Source organism: Orcinus orca, chromosome X, assembly GCF_937001465.1.
Source record: "Orcinus orca chromosome X, mOrcOrc1.1, whole genome shotgun sequence".
Classification (NCBI taxonomy): domain Eukaryota; kingdom Metazoa; phylum Chordata; class Mammalia; order Artiodactyla; family Delphinidae; genus Orcinus; species Orcinus orca.
The window spans coordinates 48,727,806-48,745,507 of record NC_064580.1 but is presented as its reverse complement, the minus strand read 5'-3'; the positions used below and the strand labels follow the sequence as shown (position 1 = coordinate 48,745,507).

At 39.9% G+C, this 17,702-nt stretch overlaps 1 protein-coding gene across 7 annotated transcripts in view; it reads right to left on the bottom strand.

Annotated features, from left to right (window-relative positions):
- PFKFB1 (6-phosphofructo-2-kinase/fructose-2,6-biphosphatase 1) overlaps positions 1 to 17,702 on the bottom strand; it is an 87,385-nt gene that overhangs the window by 26,736 nt on the left and 42,947 nt on the right. For all 7 annotated transcript variants that reach the window (XR_007474748.1, XM_033414791.2, XM_033414792.2 and 4 more), the window contains one exon: positions 532 to 657. Coding sequence is in view for 6 of the 7 variants with exons in the window: in XM_033414791.2 (XP_033270682.1) it covers positions 532 to 657 (126 nt within the window). In the remaining variant the exon portion in view is untranslated. The remainder of the gene's footprint in view (positions 1 to 531; positions 658 to 17,702) is intronic.

Sequence of the window (17,702 nt, the reverse complement as noted above, 5' to 3'; positions counted from 1 at the left end):
GCTGGGGCTTTGAGGTGCTTGACTCCACACACCCCTAAAATTTAAAGAAAACCTTAAGGTTGTGAAGAAATGGTAATGCTAATAAGAATCGTATTTTTGGTGTAGAAGTAATAATAAAGGTGATAAAAGTAGTATGTTACTCATAGGGTTTTTTTCAGGTCTTACAAAAATCGTGCTCCTTGAAAACAGATATTTAATCTTTGTAGTTTTCTTATGCTTAGCAGCTATCACGGGATTGGGCACAGATTACGTACTTAAGAAACTGTAAAAATTTATGAGGTTAGTGGTGGTGGTGGTGGTGGTGGTGGTGGTGGTGGTGCTATAGTAGTAGTAGTAGTAGTAGCAGTAGTAGTAGTAGTAGTTGTAGTAGAGCAGCAGCAGCAGCAGTAATAGTATTAGTCCTAATACTGTTAATAATGTTTTGAGACATTCCTTTACTCGTGGTTTTGCCCTTTTGAGGTCAGCTACCTTACTGTATTTTCCATAATTGGCCTATAGAGGGCTGTAGAACAAAGGCTTTCAGGGACATACCTTTAGTTGGTGTTCCTATCCAGTTGAGATATCGTGTGAGCTTCGTGGAGATGTAGGTCTTTCCTCGAGCTGGTAAACCCACCATTATCACCATCGTGGGGGAATTTGTAAACTGGGGTATGGATGCTGGAAGACAAACAGAACCTCAAATCTTATCCCCAGGTTCACATGATATTCTGGTATCAACTCAGAGCTGTAGAATTGGAATGAGCATCTCGCCCACCATTAAAACAAGGAAAACAAAAACTGGAAAATTGCAAATTGTCCTCTATTGAATTCATGAGCAAACTGAGATTGCAATGCTAAAAGCTAACCCAAAATCTGTAGACATAGGCATCTACAGGGAACAACAGGGCCCAGGTACTTGCTTATCTTTTGCAGATACTACTGAATAATATGTAGTCATAAGAAGATAACAGCTAAAATTTGTTAATGAATTGCTAAAAGTTGGTTGTGTGTTAGTGTGAGAATGTGAAACCCCTGGGGGCTGTAGACATAGGTGGTTTTGAATCCTCTTGCAGACTTTCCCCCTAAGAAGTCCACCAGGTGCTGGCAGGGAAGAATAAGAATCCGGAGAAAGATATTCTATAGTTCTGGTTTGGGGGAGGGAAACAGAACAGCATCCATTGCTGAAACTGTGCCCAAAGCATTCTGCCTTTATACACTGCAGAGCAAAGGTCTTAACCTTCACAGGGAAAGGTAATAAAACTGTAGTCTGAGCACACTGGTGGAAATTCACTGCAGCTAGCAGAGAGGAATACCCAACACCACTAAAACTCTGCCCAGACCAATCTACTCTATCTCCCCTAGGGAAAACAAGCCTTGCTCTGCAGAAGGAATGGCAATAGGAACTGAGGGCACAGGTGGAAACTCACCACCACAGGTGAAGGAGAAAATTTGAAAAAATGCTATAACCCAGGAGGGATAGGAATATGTGCTAGGCTCACAGTTATATTTAGAGGAGGGGCAGGAACATTTGGGAAAGTCACACCTCTATGACTCAGGATAAGCCTGCCTAAGACTGAGACTTAATCAAAATAACATAGTATGTCCCTAGTCCCCTATTCTCCACTTCAAGGCTAAAATAAATCAAGTAAAATAATAGCAGACTTTATTTTTAAAGAATGCAAGAGGTAAGTTACCTCCAGAGAGCAGCACAAAGGGAAGAATCAAGGAAAGAAAAAAACATAGTCTGAAGAGACAAAAAAATCATCAGGACAAGACTCAGTTATGACACATTTTGGAATTTCCAACAGACAACTTAAAATAGCTGTGATTAATATGATTAAGTACTTTTCTATATTGAAAAAGGTAGACAACATGCAAGATAAGATAGCAGCAAGGGATAAAATGTATAAGAAAGAATCATATGTAAATACAAGAGAAAAAACACATTAACAGATCTGAAGAATGCCTTCAGTGTGCTTATTAGTGAACTAGACACAGCTGAGGAATAAGCGAAATTGAAGCTAGAACAATAGAAATTACACAAACTGAAATGCAGAGAAAAAATAAAGAGTAAAAAAAGAAAACAGAACAAAACATCCAAGAGCTTTGGGACACTATCAAATTAGAATACTAGAAGGAGAAGAGAGAGAGAATGGAGAAAAAATATTTGAACAAATAATTGCTGAAATTTTTCATAATTGGCAATTGATATAAACCCCAGATCCAAGTATCTCAGAGAACACAAAGCAGGGTAAATAAAATTTGTAAAAGAGCCACATCACACCCAGACATATCAAATTCAAACTGCAGAAAAACAGGCAAAATAAAATATTGAAGGCAGTCAGGGAAAAAGGGTGGACGGAACACCTTACATACAGAAGAACAAGAATAATTACACAAGACTTCGTACCAGAGTCACATAAGCCAAAAATAGTGGAATGAAACCTTTAACATACTGAAAGTAAAAACCCTGCCAATCCAAATCTAAATTCAGCAAAAATGTCCTTCAAAAATAAAGGCAACCTCCTTCCCACCCTCCCTCCCTCCGTCCTTTCTTTCTTTCCTTCTTTCTTTCTTTCTTTCTTTCCTTCTTTCTTTCTACTTCTACTAATTATTTCTTTCTACATTTTCTCCCTTTTATTCTGAGCAGTGTGGATGAAAGGCTCTTGGTGCTGCAGCCAGGAGTCAGTGCTGTGCTTCTGAGGTGAGAGAGCCAGCTTCAGGACACTGGTCCACAAGAGACCTCCCAGCTCCATGTAATATCAAACAGTGAAAATCACACAGAGATCTCCATCTCAACACCAACACACAGCTACACTCAACAACCAGCAAGCTAAAGTACTGGACACGCTATGCCAAACAACAAGCAAGACAGGAACACAACCCCACCAATCAGCAGAGATGCTGCCTAAAATCATAATAAGTCCACAGACACCCCAAAACACACCACCAGATGTGGAACTGCTCACCAGAAAGCCACGATCCAGCCTCATCCACCAGAACACAGGCACTAGTACCCTCCACCAGGAAGCCTACACAACCCACTGAACCAAACTTAGCCACTGGGGACAGAAACCAAAAACAATGGGAACTACGAACCTGCAGCCTGCTAAAAGGAGACCCCAAACACAGTAAGATAAGCAAAATGAGAAGACAAAAAACACACAGCAGATGAAGGAGCAAGATAAAAACCCACCAGACCTAACAAATGAAGAGGAAATAGGCAGTCTACCTGAAAAAGAATTCAAAATAATGATAGTAAAGATGATCCAAAATCTTGGAAATAGATTAGAGAAAATGCAAGAAACATTTAACAAGTACCTAGAAGAACTAAAGATGAAACAAACAATGATGAACAACACAATAAATGAAACTAAAAATACTCTAGATGGGATCAATAGCAGAATAACTGAGGCAGAAGAACGGATAAGTGACCTGGAGGATAAAATGGTGGAAATAACTACTGCAGAGCAGAATAAAGAAGAAAGAATGAAAGAACTGAGGACAGTCTCAGAGACTTCTGGAACAAAATTAAATGCACCAACATTTGAATTATAGGGGTTCCAGAAGAAGAAGAGAAAAAGAAAGGGACTGAGAAAATATTTGAAGAGATTATAGTTGAAAACTTCCCTAATATGGGAAAGGAAATACTTAATCAAGTCCAGGAAGAACAGAGAGTCCCATACAGGATAAATCCAAGGACAAATACGCAAAGAAACACATTAATCAAACTGTCAAAAATTAAATACAAAGAAAACATATTAAAAGCAGCAAGGGAAAAACAACAAATAACACACAGGGGAATCCCCATAAGGTTAACAGCTGATCTTTCAGCAGAAACTCCACAAGCCAGAAGGGACTGGCAGGACATATTTAAACTGATGAAGGAGGAAAACCTGCAACTAAGATTACTCTACCCAGCAAGGATCTCATTCAGATTTGATAGCGAGATTAAAATCTTTACAGACAAGCAAAAGCTGAGAGAGTTCAGCACCACCAAACCAGCTTTACAACAAATGCTAAAGGAACTTCTCTAGGCAAGCAACACAAGAGAAGGAAAAGACCTACAATAACGAACTCAAAACAATTAAGAAAATGGGAATAGGAACATACATTTCGATAATTACCTTAAATGTAAATGGATGAAATGCTCCCACCAAAAGACACAGATTGGCTGAATGGATACAAAAACAAGACCCATATATATGCTGTCTACAAGAGACCCACTTCAGACCTAGAGACACATACAGACTGAAAGTAAGGGGATGGAAAAAGATATACCATGCAAATGCAAACCCAAAGAAATCTGGAGTAGCACTTCTCATATCAGACAAAATAGACTTTAAAATAAAGACAATTAGAAGACACAAAGGAGGACACTACATAACGATCAAGGGATCCATCCAAGAAGAAGATATAACAATTGTAAATATTTATGCACCCAACATAAGAGCACCTCAATACATAAGGCAAATACTAACAGCCATAAAAGGGGCAACCGACAGTAACACATTCATAGTAGGGGACTTTAACACCCCACTTTCACCCATGGACAGATCATCCAAAATGAAAATAAGTAAGGAAACACAAGATTTAAATGATACATTAAACAAGATGGACTTAATTGATAATTATAGGACACTCCATCCAAAAACAACAGAATACACATTTTTCTCAAGTGCTCATGGAACATTCTCCAGGATAGATCATAACTCGGATCACAAATCTAGCCTTGGTAAATTTAAGAAAATTGAAATTGTATCAAGTATCTTTTCCAACCACAACGCTATGAGACTAGATATCAATTACAGGAAAAGACCTGTAAAAACTACAAACACATGGAGCTAAACAATAAACTAATTAATAACGAAGTGATCACTGAAGAAATCAAAGAGGAAATCAAAAAATACATAGAAACAAATGACAATGGAGACACGACGACCCAAAACCTATGGGATGCAGCAAAAGCAGTTCTAAGAGGGAAGTTTATAGCAATAAAATGCTACCTTAAGAAACAGGAAACATCTTGAATAAACAACCTAACCTTGTACCTAAAGCAACTAAAGAAAGAACAACAAAAAAAACCCAAACTTAGAAGAAGGAAAGAAATCATAAAAATCAGATCAGAAATAAATGAAAAAGAAATGAAGGAAACAATAACAAAGATCAACAAAACTAAAAGCTGGTTCTTTGAGAAGATAAACAAAATTGATAAATCATTAGCCAGACTCTTCAAGAACAAAAGGAAGAAGACTCAACTCAATGGAATTAGAAATGAAAAAGGAGAAGTAACAACTGACACTGCAAAAATACAAAAGATCATAAGACATTACTACAAGCAACTCTATGCCAATAAAATGGACAAGCTGGAAGAAATGGACAAATTCTTTGAAATGGACACCCTGCCAATACTGAACCAGGAAGAAATGGAAAATATGAACAGACCAATCACAAGCATTGAAATTGAAACTGTGATTAAAAATCTTCCAAAAAAAAATCTTCCAACAAACAAAAGCCCAGGACCAGGTGGCTTCACAGGTGAATTCTATCAAACATTTAGAGAACAGATAACACCTACTCTTCTCAAACACTTCCAAAATATAGCAGAGAGAGAAACACTCCCAAACTCATTCTACAAGGCCACCATCACCTTGATACCAAAACCAGACAAGAATGTCACAAACACGGAAAACTACAGGCCAATATCACTGATGAACATAGATGCAAAAATCCTCAACAAAATACTAGCAAACAGAATCCAACAGCACATTAAAAGGATCATACACCATGATCAAGTGGGGTTTATTCCAGGAATGCAAGGATCCTTCAATATACGCAAATCAATCAATGTGGTAAACCATATTAACTAATTGAGGGAGAAAAACGATACGATCATCTCAATAGATGCAGAGAAAGCTTTTGACAAAATTCAACACCAATTTATGATAAAAACCCTGCAGAAAGTAGGCATAGAGGGAACTTTCCTCAACATAATAAAGGTCATATATGACAAACCCACAGCCAACATCATCCTCAACGGTGAAAACCTGAAAGCATTTCCATTAAGATCAGGAACAAGACAAGGTTGCCCACTCCAACCACTCTTATTCAACACAGTTTTGAAAGTTTTAGCCACAGCAATCAGAGAAGGAAAGGAAATAAAAGGAATCCAAATCAGAAAAGAAGAAGTAAAGCTGTCACTGTTTGCAGATGACATGATTCTATACATAGAGAATCCTAAAGATGCTACCAGAAAACTACTAGAGCTAATCAATGAATTTGGTAAAAGAGCCGGATACAAAATTAATGCACAGAAATTTCTGGCATTTCTATCCACTAATGATGAAAAATCTGAAAGTGAAATCAAGAAAACACTCCCATTTACCATTGCAACAAAAAGAATAAAATATCTAGGAATAAACCTACCTAAGGAGACAAAAGACCTGTATGCAGAAAATTATAAGACACTGATGAAAGAAATTAAAGATGATACAAATAGATGGAGAGATATACCATGTTCTTGGATTGGAAGAATCAACATTGTGAAAATGACTCTACTACCCAAAGCAATCTATAGATTCAATGCAATCCCTATCAAACTACCACTGGCATTTTTCACAGAACTAGAACAAAAAATCTCACAATTTGTATGGAAGCACAAAAGACCCCAAATAGCCAAAGCAATCTTGAGAACGAAAAAAGGAGCTGGAGGAATCAGGCTCCTTGTCTTCAGACTATACTACAAAGGTACAGTAGTCAAGACAGTATGGTACTGGCACAGAAACAGAAAGATAGACCAATGGAACAGGATAGAAAGCCCAGAGGCAAACCCATGCACATATGGTCACCTTATCTTTGATAAAGGAGGTAGGAATGTACAGTGGAGAAAGGACAGCCTCTTCAATAAGTGGTGCTGGGAAAACTGGACAGCTACATGTAGAAGTATGAGATTAGATCACTCCCTAACACCATACACAAAAATAAGCTCAAAATGGATTAAAGACCTAAATATAAGGCCAGAAACCATCAAACTCTTAGAGGAAAATATAGGCAGAACACTCTATGACATAAATCACAGCAAGATCCTTTTTGACCCACCTCCTAGAGAAATGGAAATAAAAACAAAAATACACAAATGGGACCTAATGAAACTTCAAAGCTTTTGCACAGCAAAGGAAACCATAAACAAGACCAAAAGACAACCCTCAGATTGGGAGAAAATGTTTGCAAATGAAGCAACTGACAAAGGATTAATCTCCAAAATTTATAAGCAGCTCATGCAGCTCAATAAAAAACAACATACAACCCAATACAAAAATGGGCAGAAGAACTAAATAGACATTTCTCCAAAGAAGATGTACAGACTGCCAACAAACACATGAAAGAATGTTCAACATCATTAATCATTAGAGAAATGCAAATCAAAACTACAATGAGATATCATCTCACAGCAGTCAGAATGGCCATCATCAAAAAATCTAGAAACAGGGCTTCCCTGGTGGCGCAGTGGTTGAGAGTCCGCCTGCCGATGCAGGGGACGTGGGTTCGTGACCCATCCTGGGAAGATCCCACATGCCGTGGAGTGGCTGGCTGGGCCCGTGAGCCATGGCCACTGAACCCACGCGTCTTGAGCCTGTGCTCGGCAATGGGAGAGGCCACAACAGTAAGAGGCCCGCGTACCACCAAAAAAAAAAAATCTAGAAACAATAAATGCTGGAGAGGGTGTGGAGAAAAGGGAACACTCTTGCACTGCTGGTGGGAATGTAAATTGATACAGCCACTATGGAGAACAGTATGGAGGTTCCTTAAAAACCTACAAATAGTACTACCATATATCCCACTCCTGGGCATATACCCTGAGAAAACCATAATTCAAAAAGTGTCATGTACCAAAATGTTCATTGCAGCTCTATTTACAATAGCCCAGAGATGGAAACAACCTAAGTGTCCATCATCAGATGAATGGATAAAGAAGATGTGGCACATATATACAATGGAATATTAGTCAGCCATAAAAAGAAATGAAACTGAGTTATTTGTAATGAGGTGAATAGACCTAGAGTCTGTCATACAGAGTGAAGTAAGTCAGAAAGAGAAAGACCAATACCGTATGCTAACACATATATATGGAATTTAAGAAAAAGAAAATGTCATGAAGAATCTAGGGGTAAAACAGGCATAAAGACACAGACCTACTAGAGAATGGACTTGAGGATATGGGGAGGGGGGATGCGTAAATTGTGACACAGCTAGAGAGAGGCATGGACATATATACACTACCAAACATAAGGTAGATAGCTAGTGGGAAGCAGCCGCATAGCGCAGGGAGGTCAGCTCGGTCCTTTGTGACTGCCTGGAGGAGTGGGATAGGGAGGGTGAGAGGGAGGGAGATGCAAGAGGGAAGGGATATGGGAATATATGTATATGTATAACTGATTCACTTTGTTATAAAGCAGAAACTAACACACAGTTGTAAAGCAATCATAGTCAAATAAAGATGTAAAAAAAACTCTAAATAAAAAAAATAAAGGCAAAATAGACTTTTTTTCAAACAAAAATGGGAAATTCATCAACAGCAGATGTGTCTTATAAGAAATATTAAAGGACATTATTCACGCAGAAGGGATATGATATAGGTCAGAAATTGGATCTACATAATTTAAGTGAGAGCATTGGGAAAGGAATACGTGAAGGCAAAATATATCTTTTTATTTTCCATATTCTTAATTGTTCTAAAAATTAACTGACTGATGTGGAGAAAAGGGAACCCTCGTACACTGTTGTTAGGATTGTAAACTGGTTCAGCCACTATGAAAACAGTGAGGGTTTCCTCAAGAAGTAAAAGCTAGAACTACCATATGATCCAGCAATTCCACTTTTTGGTATTTATCTGAAGAAAACAAAAAACAGTAATCACAAAAGATATATGTACTCCCCTGTTCATTGAAGCATTAATTACAATAGCCAAGATATGGAAGCAATCTAAGTGTCCATCAATAGATGAATGGATAAAGAAGATCTGTTTTATATATATATATATATATATATATATAATTTATATTATATGTATACACACACAGTGGAATATTATTCAGCCATAAAAAATGAAATCTTTACCTTTGTGACCTCATGGATGGATCTACATTGTATTATGTGAAGTGAAATAAGTCAGACAGAGAAAGCAAATACCATATGTTCTCACTTATATGCAAAATCCATAAATAAAAAAAAATCAAGCAAAAAATGAAAACAGACCCATAGATGCAGAGAAAAAATGGATGGTTGGGGGTGAATAGATAAAGAAGATTGAGAGGTACAAACCTCCAGTTATAAAATAAATAAGCCACAGGGATGTAATATGCAGCATAAGGAATATGGTTGATAATATTGTAATAATAATAACTTTGTATGGGGACAGATGGTTACTAGACTTATCGTGGTGATCATTTCATAATATATGCAAATGTTAAGTCATTATGTAGTAAACCTGAAACATAATATTGTATCTCAACTATATTTCCAATTAAAACAACCCAACTGTTTAAAGCAATAATAGTAACAATGTATTGAGTGTTCATAGCAAATGTAAAAATTAAATGATTACAATGGTGACACAAGGGAAGGGAGTAAGATTGGGAATATTCTTTTGTAAGGTACTTGGACTACATGCAAAACAATATTGTGTTATTTGAAGATGAACCCAATTATTTTAAACTGTACATTGTAAACCCTAGGGAACCACTAAATTTTTTTAAAGATATATAAATTATAAGTAAATAGAGGAGATAAAATGGGATCATAAAAATACTCAAATAAAATAAGAAAAGTCGAAAGAGAGAGAAAGAGAACAAAGAACAAATGCAATGAATAGAAAAACAGCAAGATGGTAGATTTTAATCCAACTGTATTAAAAATCACTTTGAATGTGAATTTTCTAAACACACCAGTTAAAAGACAGAGATTGTCAGAGTGGACAAAAAAGCAAGAATCAACTAGAAGCCATCTACAAAACACATGCAGCTGGGTCCAGTTCTGGGACCTTCTTTTATCTCTCACTAACTAACTCGAATATAAAACCTTGATAGAATTCATGAACACCTATTTGAAAACTGAAAAGTAAATATAGGCAGATGGATTGGGAAAAGATCAGAGTTTGAAATACCACCTAAATGGTTGAGTTCAACATTATTTTTTTCCCTCCAGAATCCTAAGCCTGAATTGGACATGATATGAAACCCAGAGGTGAGCATTGTTTAACAGTCAGAGGGCAATACAGGAGAAGCCTTGATGTTATGGCTTAAGGAGTGGAAAAGAGAACTCCTAAATGTGAGAATGTGAGACATTCCTAGGATTTTATTTACTCTACTTCTGTTTTGGTCCCACAGTGGGAGTAGTGACAGCAAAAGTAGTCCAGAAGCAAGAGTGGTCCATAAAGGGAACTGCCAGTAATCAAAAATCTCAGGGATAAGGTCCTTTCTCTAGGTGGAGCCATGGCGTCAAGGGGACAAAACTAAACTTCATACTAATTTTTCCTCTCTCTCTCCTGCAACTTGTTTCTGGGAGTGATACTACCAAGAAAGTGGGTGGTTTCTGAACAGAGGACAGAAAATGGGAGCCTAGAGAAATGGAAAGTACTGAAAAACTACGGGAGAGGGAACAGTTTAGAAAAGAAATTACGAAAAGTGGTTTTGAACTGCTGGGCTCACGTTTGATCTGTGAGTGCTTTGATGTGACCCTAATCAGCCTACCAAAGATTTGGAAAGTGAATCATCCCAAGTTCCACACTGACCACTAGGTGATGCACACACTGTACTGGTCTAAACAGTACTATGAAAGTTTCAAAAATGTTCAAAAAATTGGAACCCCAATACACAGAAGGGTAAAACAAAAACATCAACCTCCATAGGATAAAAATAATACTCTTGGTCTTAAATGATATTTACAATGTCCACAATACAAACTAAAATCAATCAAGATACAAATAACTATGAAATCTCAACTCACATGAAAAAAGACCATCAACAGACATGAAATCATGAGATGACACAGACGATGGAATTGTCTAAAATTATCTATTATAAAAATTCTTGAATGAGAGACCAGATCAAGATGGCAGGGCAGTAGAATATGAATCTCACCTCCTCCCACAAATACATCAAAAATATACCTTCACGTGGAATGATTCTCACAGAATATCTACCGAACGCTGGCAGACTCAGACCTCAGACTCCTGAAAGGGCAAGAAAATCTCCATGTAACAGGGTAGGACAAAAGAAGAAAGAGAAAAAGAAAGAGGGAAAGAAATTGGGGCAGGACCTGAACACCTGGGAGAGAGCTGTGAAAGACAGAAAGGTCCCACACCCTGGGAAGTCCCCTTACCTGCAGGGAAATCAGCCAGGACAGAGGGAAAGCTTCAGAGCCTTGGAGGAGAGTGCAGCAGCTAGTTTGAAGCAGCCAGAACAGACAGAAACCTGCACAGACAGTATCAGAGCTACCTTGTCACATTATCCCGGGGTGCAGAGACAACAGAGGGAACACTGCCCAGTGAGAACCCAAAGAGGTATGAGCCAGGCAGAATTGGATGGTTCAACTGCAGGGATTCATTGATCTGCATTCACTAGTGCCTTCAACTACTCTCTAGGATATTTTCCATGATATCTTTCCTTTTCATGAAATGGGCCAGAAAATGTATGCTGTGGAGAACCAAAAGAAGTGGTGAAGAGCAAGGGGTGTCACTGAACCTGGTAATGAGAACTCAGTGAACTGCTCGTCTGTTCCTCTCCCTCCAGAAAGCTGTACTTTAGAATTGTGTGAAATCACCTGTTCATACTTCAGGGTTCTTCCATAAAAGAAGATTGGTTATGGGGGTTGGAGACAAGATGGTGGAGTAGAAGGACTTGAGCTCACCACCTCTCACAGAAACACCAAAATCACAACTAACTGCTGAACAACCATTAACAAAAAAGATAGGAATCTACCAAAAAAGATATTCTACATCCAAAGACAAAGAAGAAGCCACAAAAAGATGGTAGGAGAGGCACATTTGCAATGCAGTCAAATCCCATACCCACCAGGTGGGTGACCCACAAACTGGAACAAAACTATATTGCAGAGATTCTCCCACAGGAGTGAGAGTTCTGAGCCCTGCATCAAGCTTACAAGTCTGGGGGTCTGGCATTGGGAGGAGGAGCCCCCAGAGCATTTAGCTGTGAAGGCCAGTGGGGTTTGATCACAAGAACTCCACAGGACTGGTGGAAACAGAAACTATACTCTTAGAGGGTGCACACTAGTTCTCATGTGCCCCAGGACCCAGGGAAAAGCAGTGACTTCAGAGAGGAGCCTGGTTCAGACCTACATGCTGGTCTTTGAAGGTCTCCTGGGGAGTTATGGGGTGGCTGAAGCTCACTGTGGGAAAAAGAACAGTGCAGGCAGAGACTCTGGGGAGTATTCATTGGCATGAGCTCTCCTGGAAGCTGCCATTTTCGCAGCAAGACCTGGCTCTACCCAACATCCTGTAGGCTACAGAGCTGGGAGGCCTCAGGCCAAACAACCAACAGGGCAGTAACACAGCTCCACCCATCAGCAGACAGGCTGCCTAAAGTCTTCCTGAGCCTACAGCCACCTCTAAACACACCACTTGCCACAGCCCTGTCCACCTGAGGGACAAGATCCAGCCCCAACCAACAGTGGTCAGGCACTAGTCCCTCCCACCAGGAAGCCTGCACAAGCCTCTAGACAAGCCTCACCCAGCAGGACGCAGACACCAGAAGCAAAAGAAATGACAATCCTGCAGCCTGCAGAACAGAGACCACAAACACAGAAAATTAGACAAAATGAGACAGCAGAGGAATATGTTCCTGATGAAAGAACAAGATAAAACCCCAGGGACTTCTGGGAAGATGGCAGAAGAGTAAGGTGCGGAGATCACCTTCCTCCCCACAGATACACCAGAAATACATCTACACGTGGAACAACTCCTACAGAACACCTACTGAACGCTGGCAGAAGACCTCAGACCTCCCAAAAGGCAAGAAACCCCCCACGTACCTGGGTAGGACAAAAGAAAAAAGAATAAACAGAGACAAAAGGATAGGGACGGGTCCTGCACCAGCGGGAGGGAGCTGTGAAGGAGGAAAAGTATCCACACACTAGGAAGCCCCTTCGCGGGCAGAGACTGCAGGTGGTGGAGGGGGGGAGCTTCGGAGCCGCGGAGGAGAGCACAGCAACAGGGGTGCGGAGGGCAAAGTGGAGAGATTCCAGCAGAGGATCAGGGCCGACCGGCACTCACCAGCCGAGAGGCTTGTCTGCTCACCCACCGGGGCGGGCGGGGCTGGGAGCTGAGGCTCAGGCTTCGGTCGGAGCGCAGGGAGAGGACTGGTGTTGGCAGCGTGAACACAGCCTGCAGGGCGTTAGTGCACCGCGTCTAGCCGGGAGGGAGTCCGGGGAAAAGTCTGGACCTGCCGAAGAGGCAAGAGACTTTTTCTTCCCTCTTTATTTCCTGGTGCGCGAAGAGAGGGGATTAAGAACGCTGCTTAAAGAAGCTCCAGAGACGCGCGCGAGCCGCGGCTAAAAGTGCGGACCCCAGAGACAGACATGAGATGCTAAGGCCGCTGCTGCCGCCAACAAGAAGCCTGTGTGCGAACACAGGTCACTATCCACACCCCGCTTCCGGCGAGCCTGTGCAGCCCACCACTGCCAGAGTCACGGGTTCCAGGGACAACTCCCCCGGGAGAACGCACAGCACGCCTCAGGCTGGTGCAACGTCACTCCAGCCTCTGCCGCCGCAGGCTCGCCCTGCACTCCGTGCCCCTCCCTACCCCCCGGCCTGAGTGAGCCAGAGTCCCAGAAACAGCTCCTCCTTTAACTCCGTCCTGTCTGAGCAAAGAACAGATGCCCTCCGGCGACCTACATGCAGAGGCGGGCCGAATCCAAAGCGGAGCCCCGGGAGCTGTGAGAACAAAGAAGAGAAAGGGAAATCTCTCCCAGCAGCCACAGAAGCAGCGGATTAAAGCTCCACAATCAACTTGATGTACCTGCATCTGTGGAATACATGAATAGACAACGAATCATCCCAAATTAAGGAGGTGGACTTTGAGAGCAAGATTTATTATTCTTTCCGCTTTTCCTTTTTTTGTGTGTATGTGTATGCTACTGTGTGAGATTTTGTCTGTAGAGATTTGCTTCCACCATTTGTCTGAGGGTTCTATCCGTCCTGTTTTTTTTTTCTTAATAATTACTTTTTATTTTAATAACCTTATTTTATTTTACTTTATCTTCGTTCTTTCTTTCCTTCCTTCCATCCTTTGGACCACGAATCATCCCAAATTGAGGAGGTGGACTTTGAGAGCAAGATTTATGATTTTTTCCTCTTTTCCTCTTTTTCTGAGTGTGTATGTGTATGATTCTGTGTGAGATTTTGTCTGTATAGCTTTGCTTCCACCATTTGTTCTGGATTCTATCCATCCACTTTTTGTTTTTTTTCCCTCTTAATAATTATTTTTTTATTTTAATAACTTCATTATATTTTATCATACTTTATTTTACTTTGTCTTCTTTCTTTTTTTCCTTCCTTCCCTCCTTCCTTCCTTGCTCCCGCACTCCGTCCCTCGCTCCTTTCTTTCTTTCTTTCTATTTCTACTAATTCTTTCTTTCTATTTTTTCTCCCTTTTATTCTGAGCAGTGTGGATGAAAGGCTCTTGGTGCTGCAGCCAGGAGTTAGTGCTGTGCCTCTGAGGTGGGAAAGCCAACTTCAGGACACTGGTCCAGAAGAGGCCTCCCAGCTGCACATAATATCAAATGGCGAAAATCTCCCAGAGATCTCCATCTCAACACCAGAACCCAGCTTCACTCAACGACCAGCAAGCTACAGTGCTGGACATCCTATGCCAAACAACTAGCAAGACAGGAACACAACCCCACCCATTAGCAGAGAGGCTGCCCCAAATCATAATAAGTCTACAGACACCCCAAAACACACCACCAGATGTGGACCTGCCCACCAGAAAGACAAGATCCAGCCTCATCCACCAGAACACAGGCACTAGTACCCTCCACCAGGAAGCCTACACAACCCACTGAACCAACCTTAGCCACTGGGGACAGAAACCAAAAACAACAGGAACTACGAACCTTCAGCCTGCAAAAAGGAGACCCCAAACACAGTAAGATAAGCAAAATGAAAAGACAGGAAAACACACAGCAGATGAAGGAGCAAGATAAAAACCCACCAGACCTAACAAACGAAGAGGAAATAGGCAGTTTACCTGAAAAAGAATTCAGAATAATGATAGTAAAGATGATCCAAGATCTTGGAAATAGAATAGAGAAAATGCAAGAAACATTTAACAAGTACCTAGAAGAACTAAAGATGAAACAAACAATGGTGAACAGCACAATAAATGAAACTAAAAATACTCTAGATGGGATCAAAAGCAGAATAACTGAGGCAGAAGAACGGATAAGTGACCTGGAGGATAAAATGGTGGAAATAACTACTGCAGAGCAGAATAAAGAAGAAAGAATGAAAGAACTGAGGACAGTCTCAGAGACCTCTAGGACAACATTAAACGCACCAACATTCGAATTATAGGGGTTCCAGAAGAAGAAGAGAAAAAGAAAGGGACTGAGAAAATATGTGAAGAGATTATAGTTGAAAACTTTCCTAATATGGGAAAGGAAATAGTTAATCCAGTCCAGGAAGCACAGAGAGTCCCATACAGGATAAATCCAAGGAGAAATACGCCAAGACACATATTAATCAAACTGTCAAAAATGAAATACAAAGAAAACATATTAAAAGCAGCAAGGGAAAAACAACAAATAACACACAGGGGAATCCCCATAAGGTTAACAGCTGATCTTTCAGCAGAAAATCTGCAAGCCAGAAGGGGCTGGCAGGACATATTTAAAGTGATGAAGGAGAAAAACCTACAACCAAGATTGCTTTACCAAGCAAGGATCTCTTTCAGACTTGATGGAGAAATTAAAACCTTTACAGACAAGCAAAAGCTGAGAGAGTTCAGCACCACCAAACCAGCTCTACAACAACTGCTAAAGGAACTTCTCTAGGCAAGAAACACAAGAGAAGGAAAAGACCTACCATAACGAACCCAAAACAATTAAGAAAATGGGAATGGGAACATACATATCAATAATTACCTTAAATGTAAATGGACTACATGCTCCCACCAAAACACACAGATTGGCTGAATGGATACAAAAACAAGACCCATATATATGCTGTCTACAAGAGACCCACTTCAGACCTAGAGACACATAGAGACTGAAAGTAAGGGGATGGAAAAAGGTATTTCATGCAAATGGAAACCAAAAGAAAGCTGGAGTAGCAATTCTCATATCAGACAAAATAGACTTTAACATAAAGACTATTAGAACAGATAAAGAAGGACACTACATAATGATCAAGGGATCAATCCAAGAAGAAGATATAACAATTGTAAATATTTATGCACCCAACATAGGAGCACCTCAATACATAAGGCAAATACTAACAGCCATAAAATGGGAAATCGATAGTAACACATTCATGGTAGGGGACTTTAACACCCCACTTTCACCCATGGACAGATCATCCAAAATGAAAATAAATAAGGAAACACAAGCTTTGAATGATACCTTAAACAAGATGGACTTAATTGATATTTATAGGACATTCCATCCAAAAACAACAGAATACACATTTTTCTCAAGTGCTTATGGAACATTCTCCAGGATAGATTATATCTTGGGTCACAAATCAAGCCTTGGTAAATTTAAGAAAATTGAAACTGTATCAAGTATCTTTTCCAACCACAACGCTATGAGACTAGATATCAATTACAGGAAAAGATCTGTAAAAAATACAAACACATGGAGGCTAAACAATACACTACTTAATAACAAAGTGATCACTGAAGAAATCAAAGAAGAAATCAAAAAATACCTAGAAACAAATGACAATGGAGACACGACGGCTCAAAATCTATGGGATGCAGCAAAAGCAGTTCTAAGAGGGAAGTTTATAGCAATACAATCCAACCTTAAGAAACAGGAAACATCTTGAATAAACAACCTAACCTTGCACCTAAAGCAATAAGAGAAAGAAGAACAAAAAAAAACCAAAAGTTAGCAGAAGGAAAGAAATCATAAAAATCAGATCAGAAATAAATGAAAAAGAAATGAAGGAAACAATAGCAAAGATCAATAAAACTAAAAGCTGGTTCTTTGAAAGGATAAACAATATTGATAAACCATTAGCCAGACTCATCAAGAAAAAAAGGGAGATGACTGAAATCAATAGAATTATAAATGAAAAAGGAGAGGTAACAACTGACACTGCAGAAATACAGAAGATCATGAGAGACTACTACAAGCAACTATATGCTGATAAAATGGACAACCTGGAAGAAATGGACAGATTCTTAGAAATGCAGAACCTTCTGAGACTGAACCAGGAAGAAATAGAAAATAAGAACAGACCAATCACAAGCACTGAAATTGAAACTGTGATTAAAAATCTTCCAACAAACAACAGCCCAGGACCAGATGGCTTCACAGGCGAATTCTATCAAACATTTAGAGAAGAGCTATCACCTATCCTTCTCAAACTCTTCCAAAATATAGCAGAGGGAGGAACACTCCCCAAGTCATTCTACGAGGCCACCATCATCCTGATAGCAAAACCAGATGAGGATGTCACAAAGAAAGAAAACTACAGGCCAATA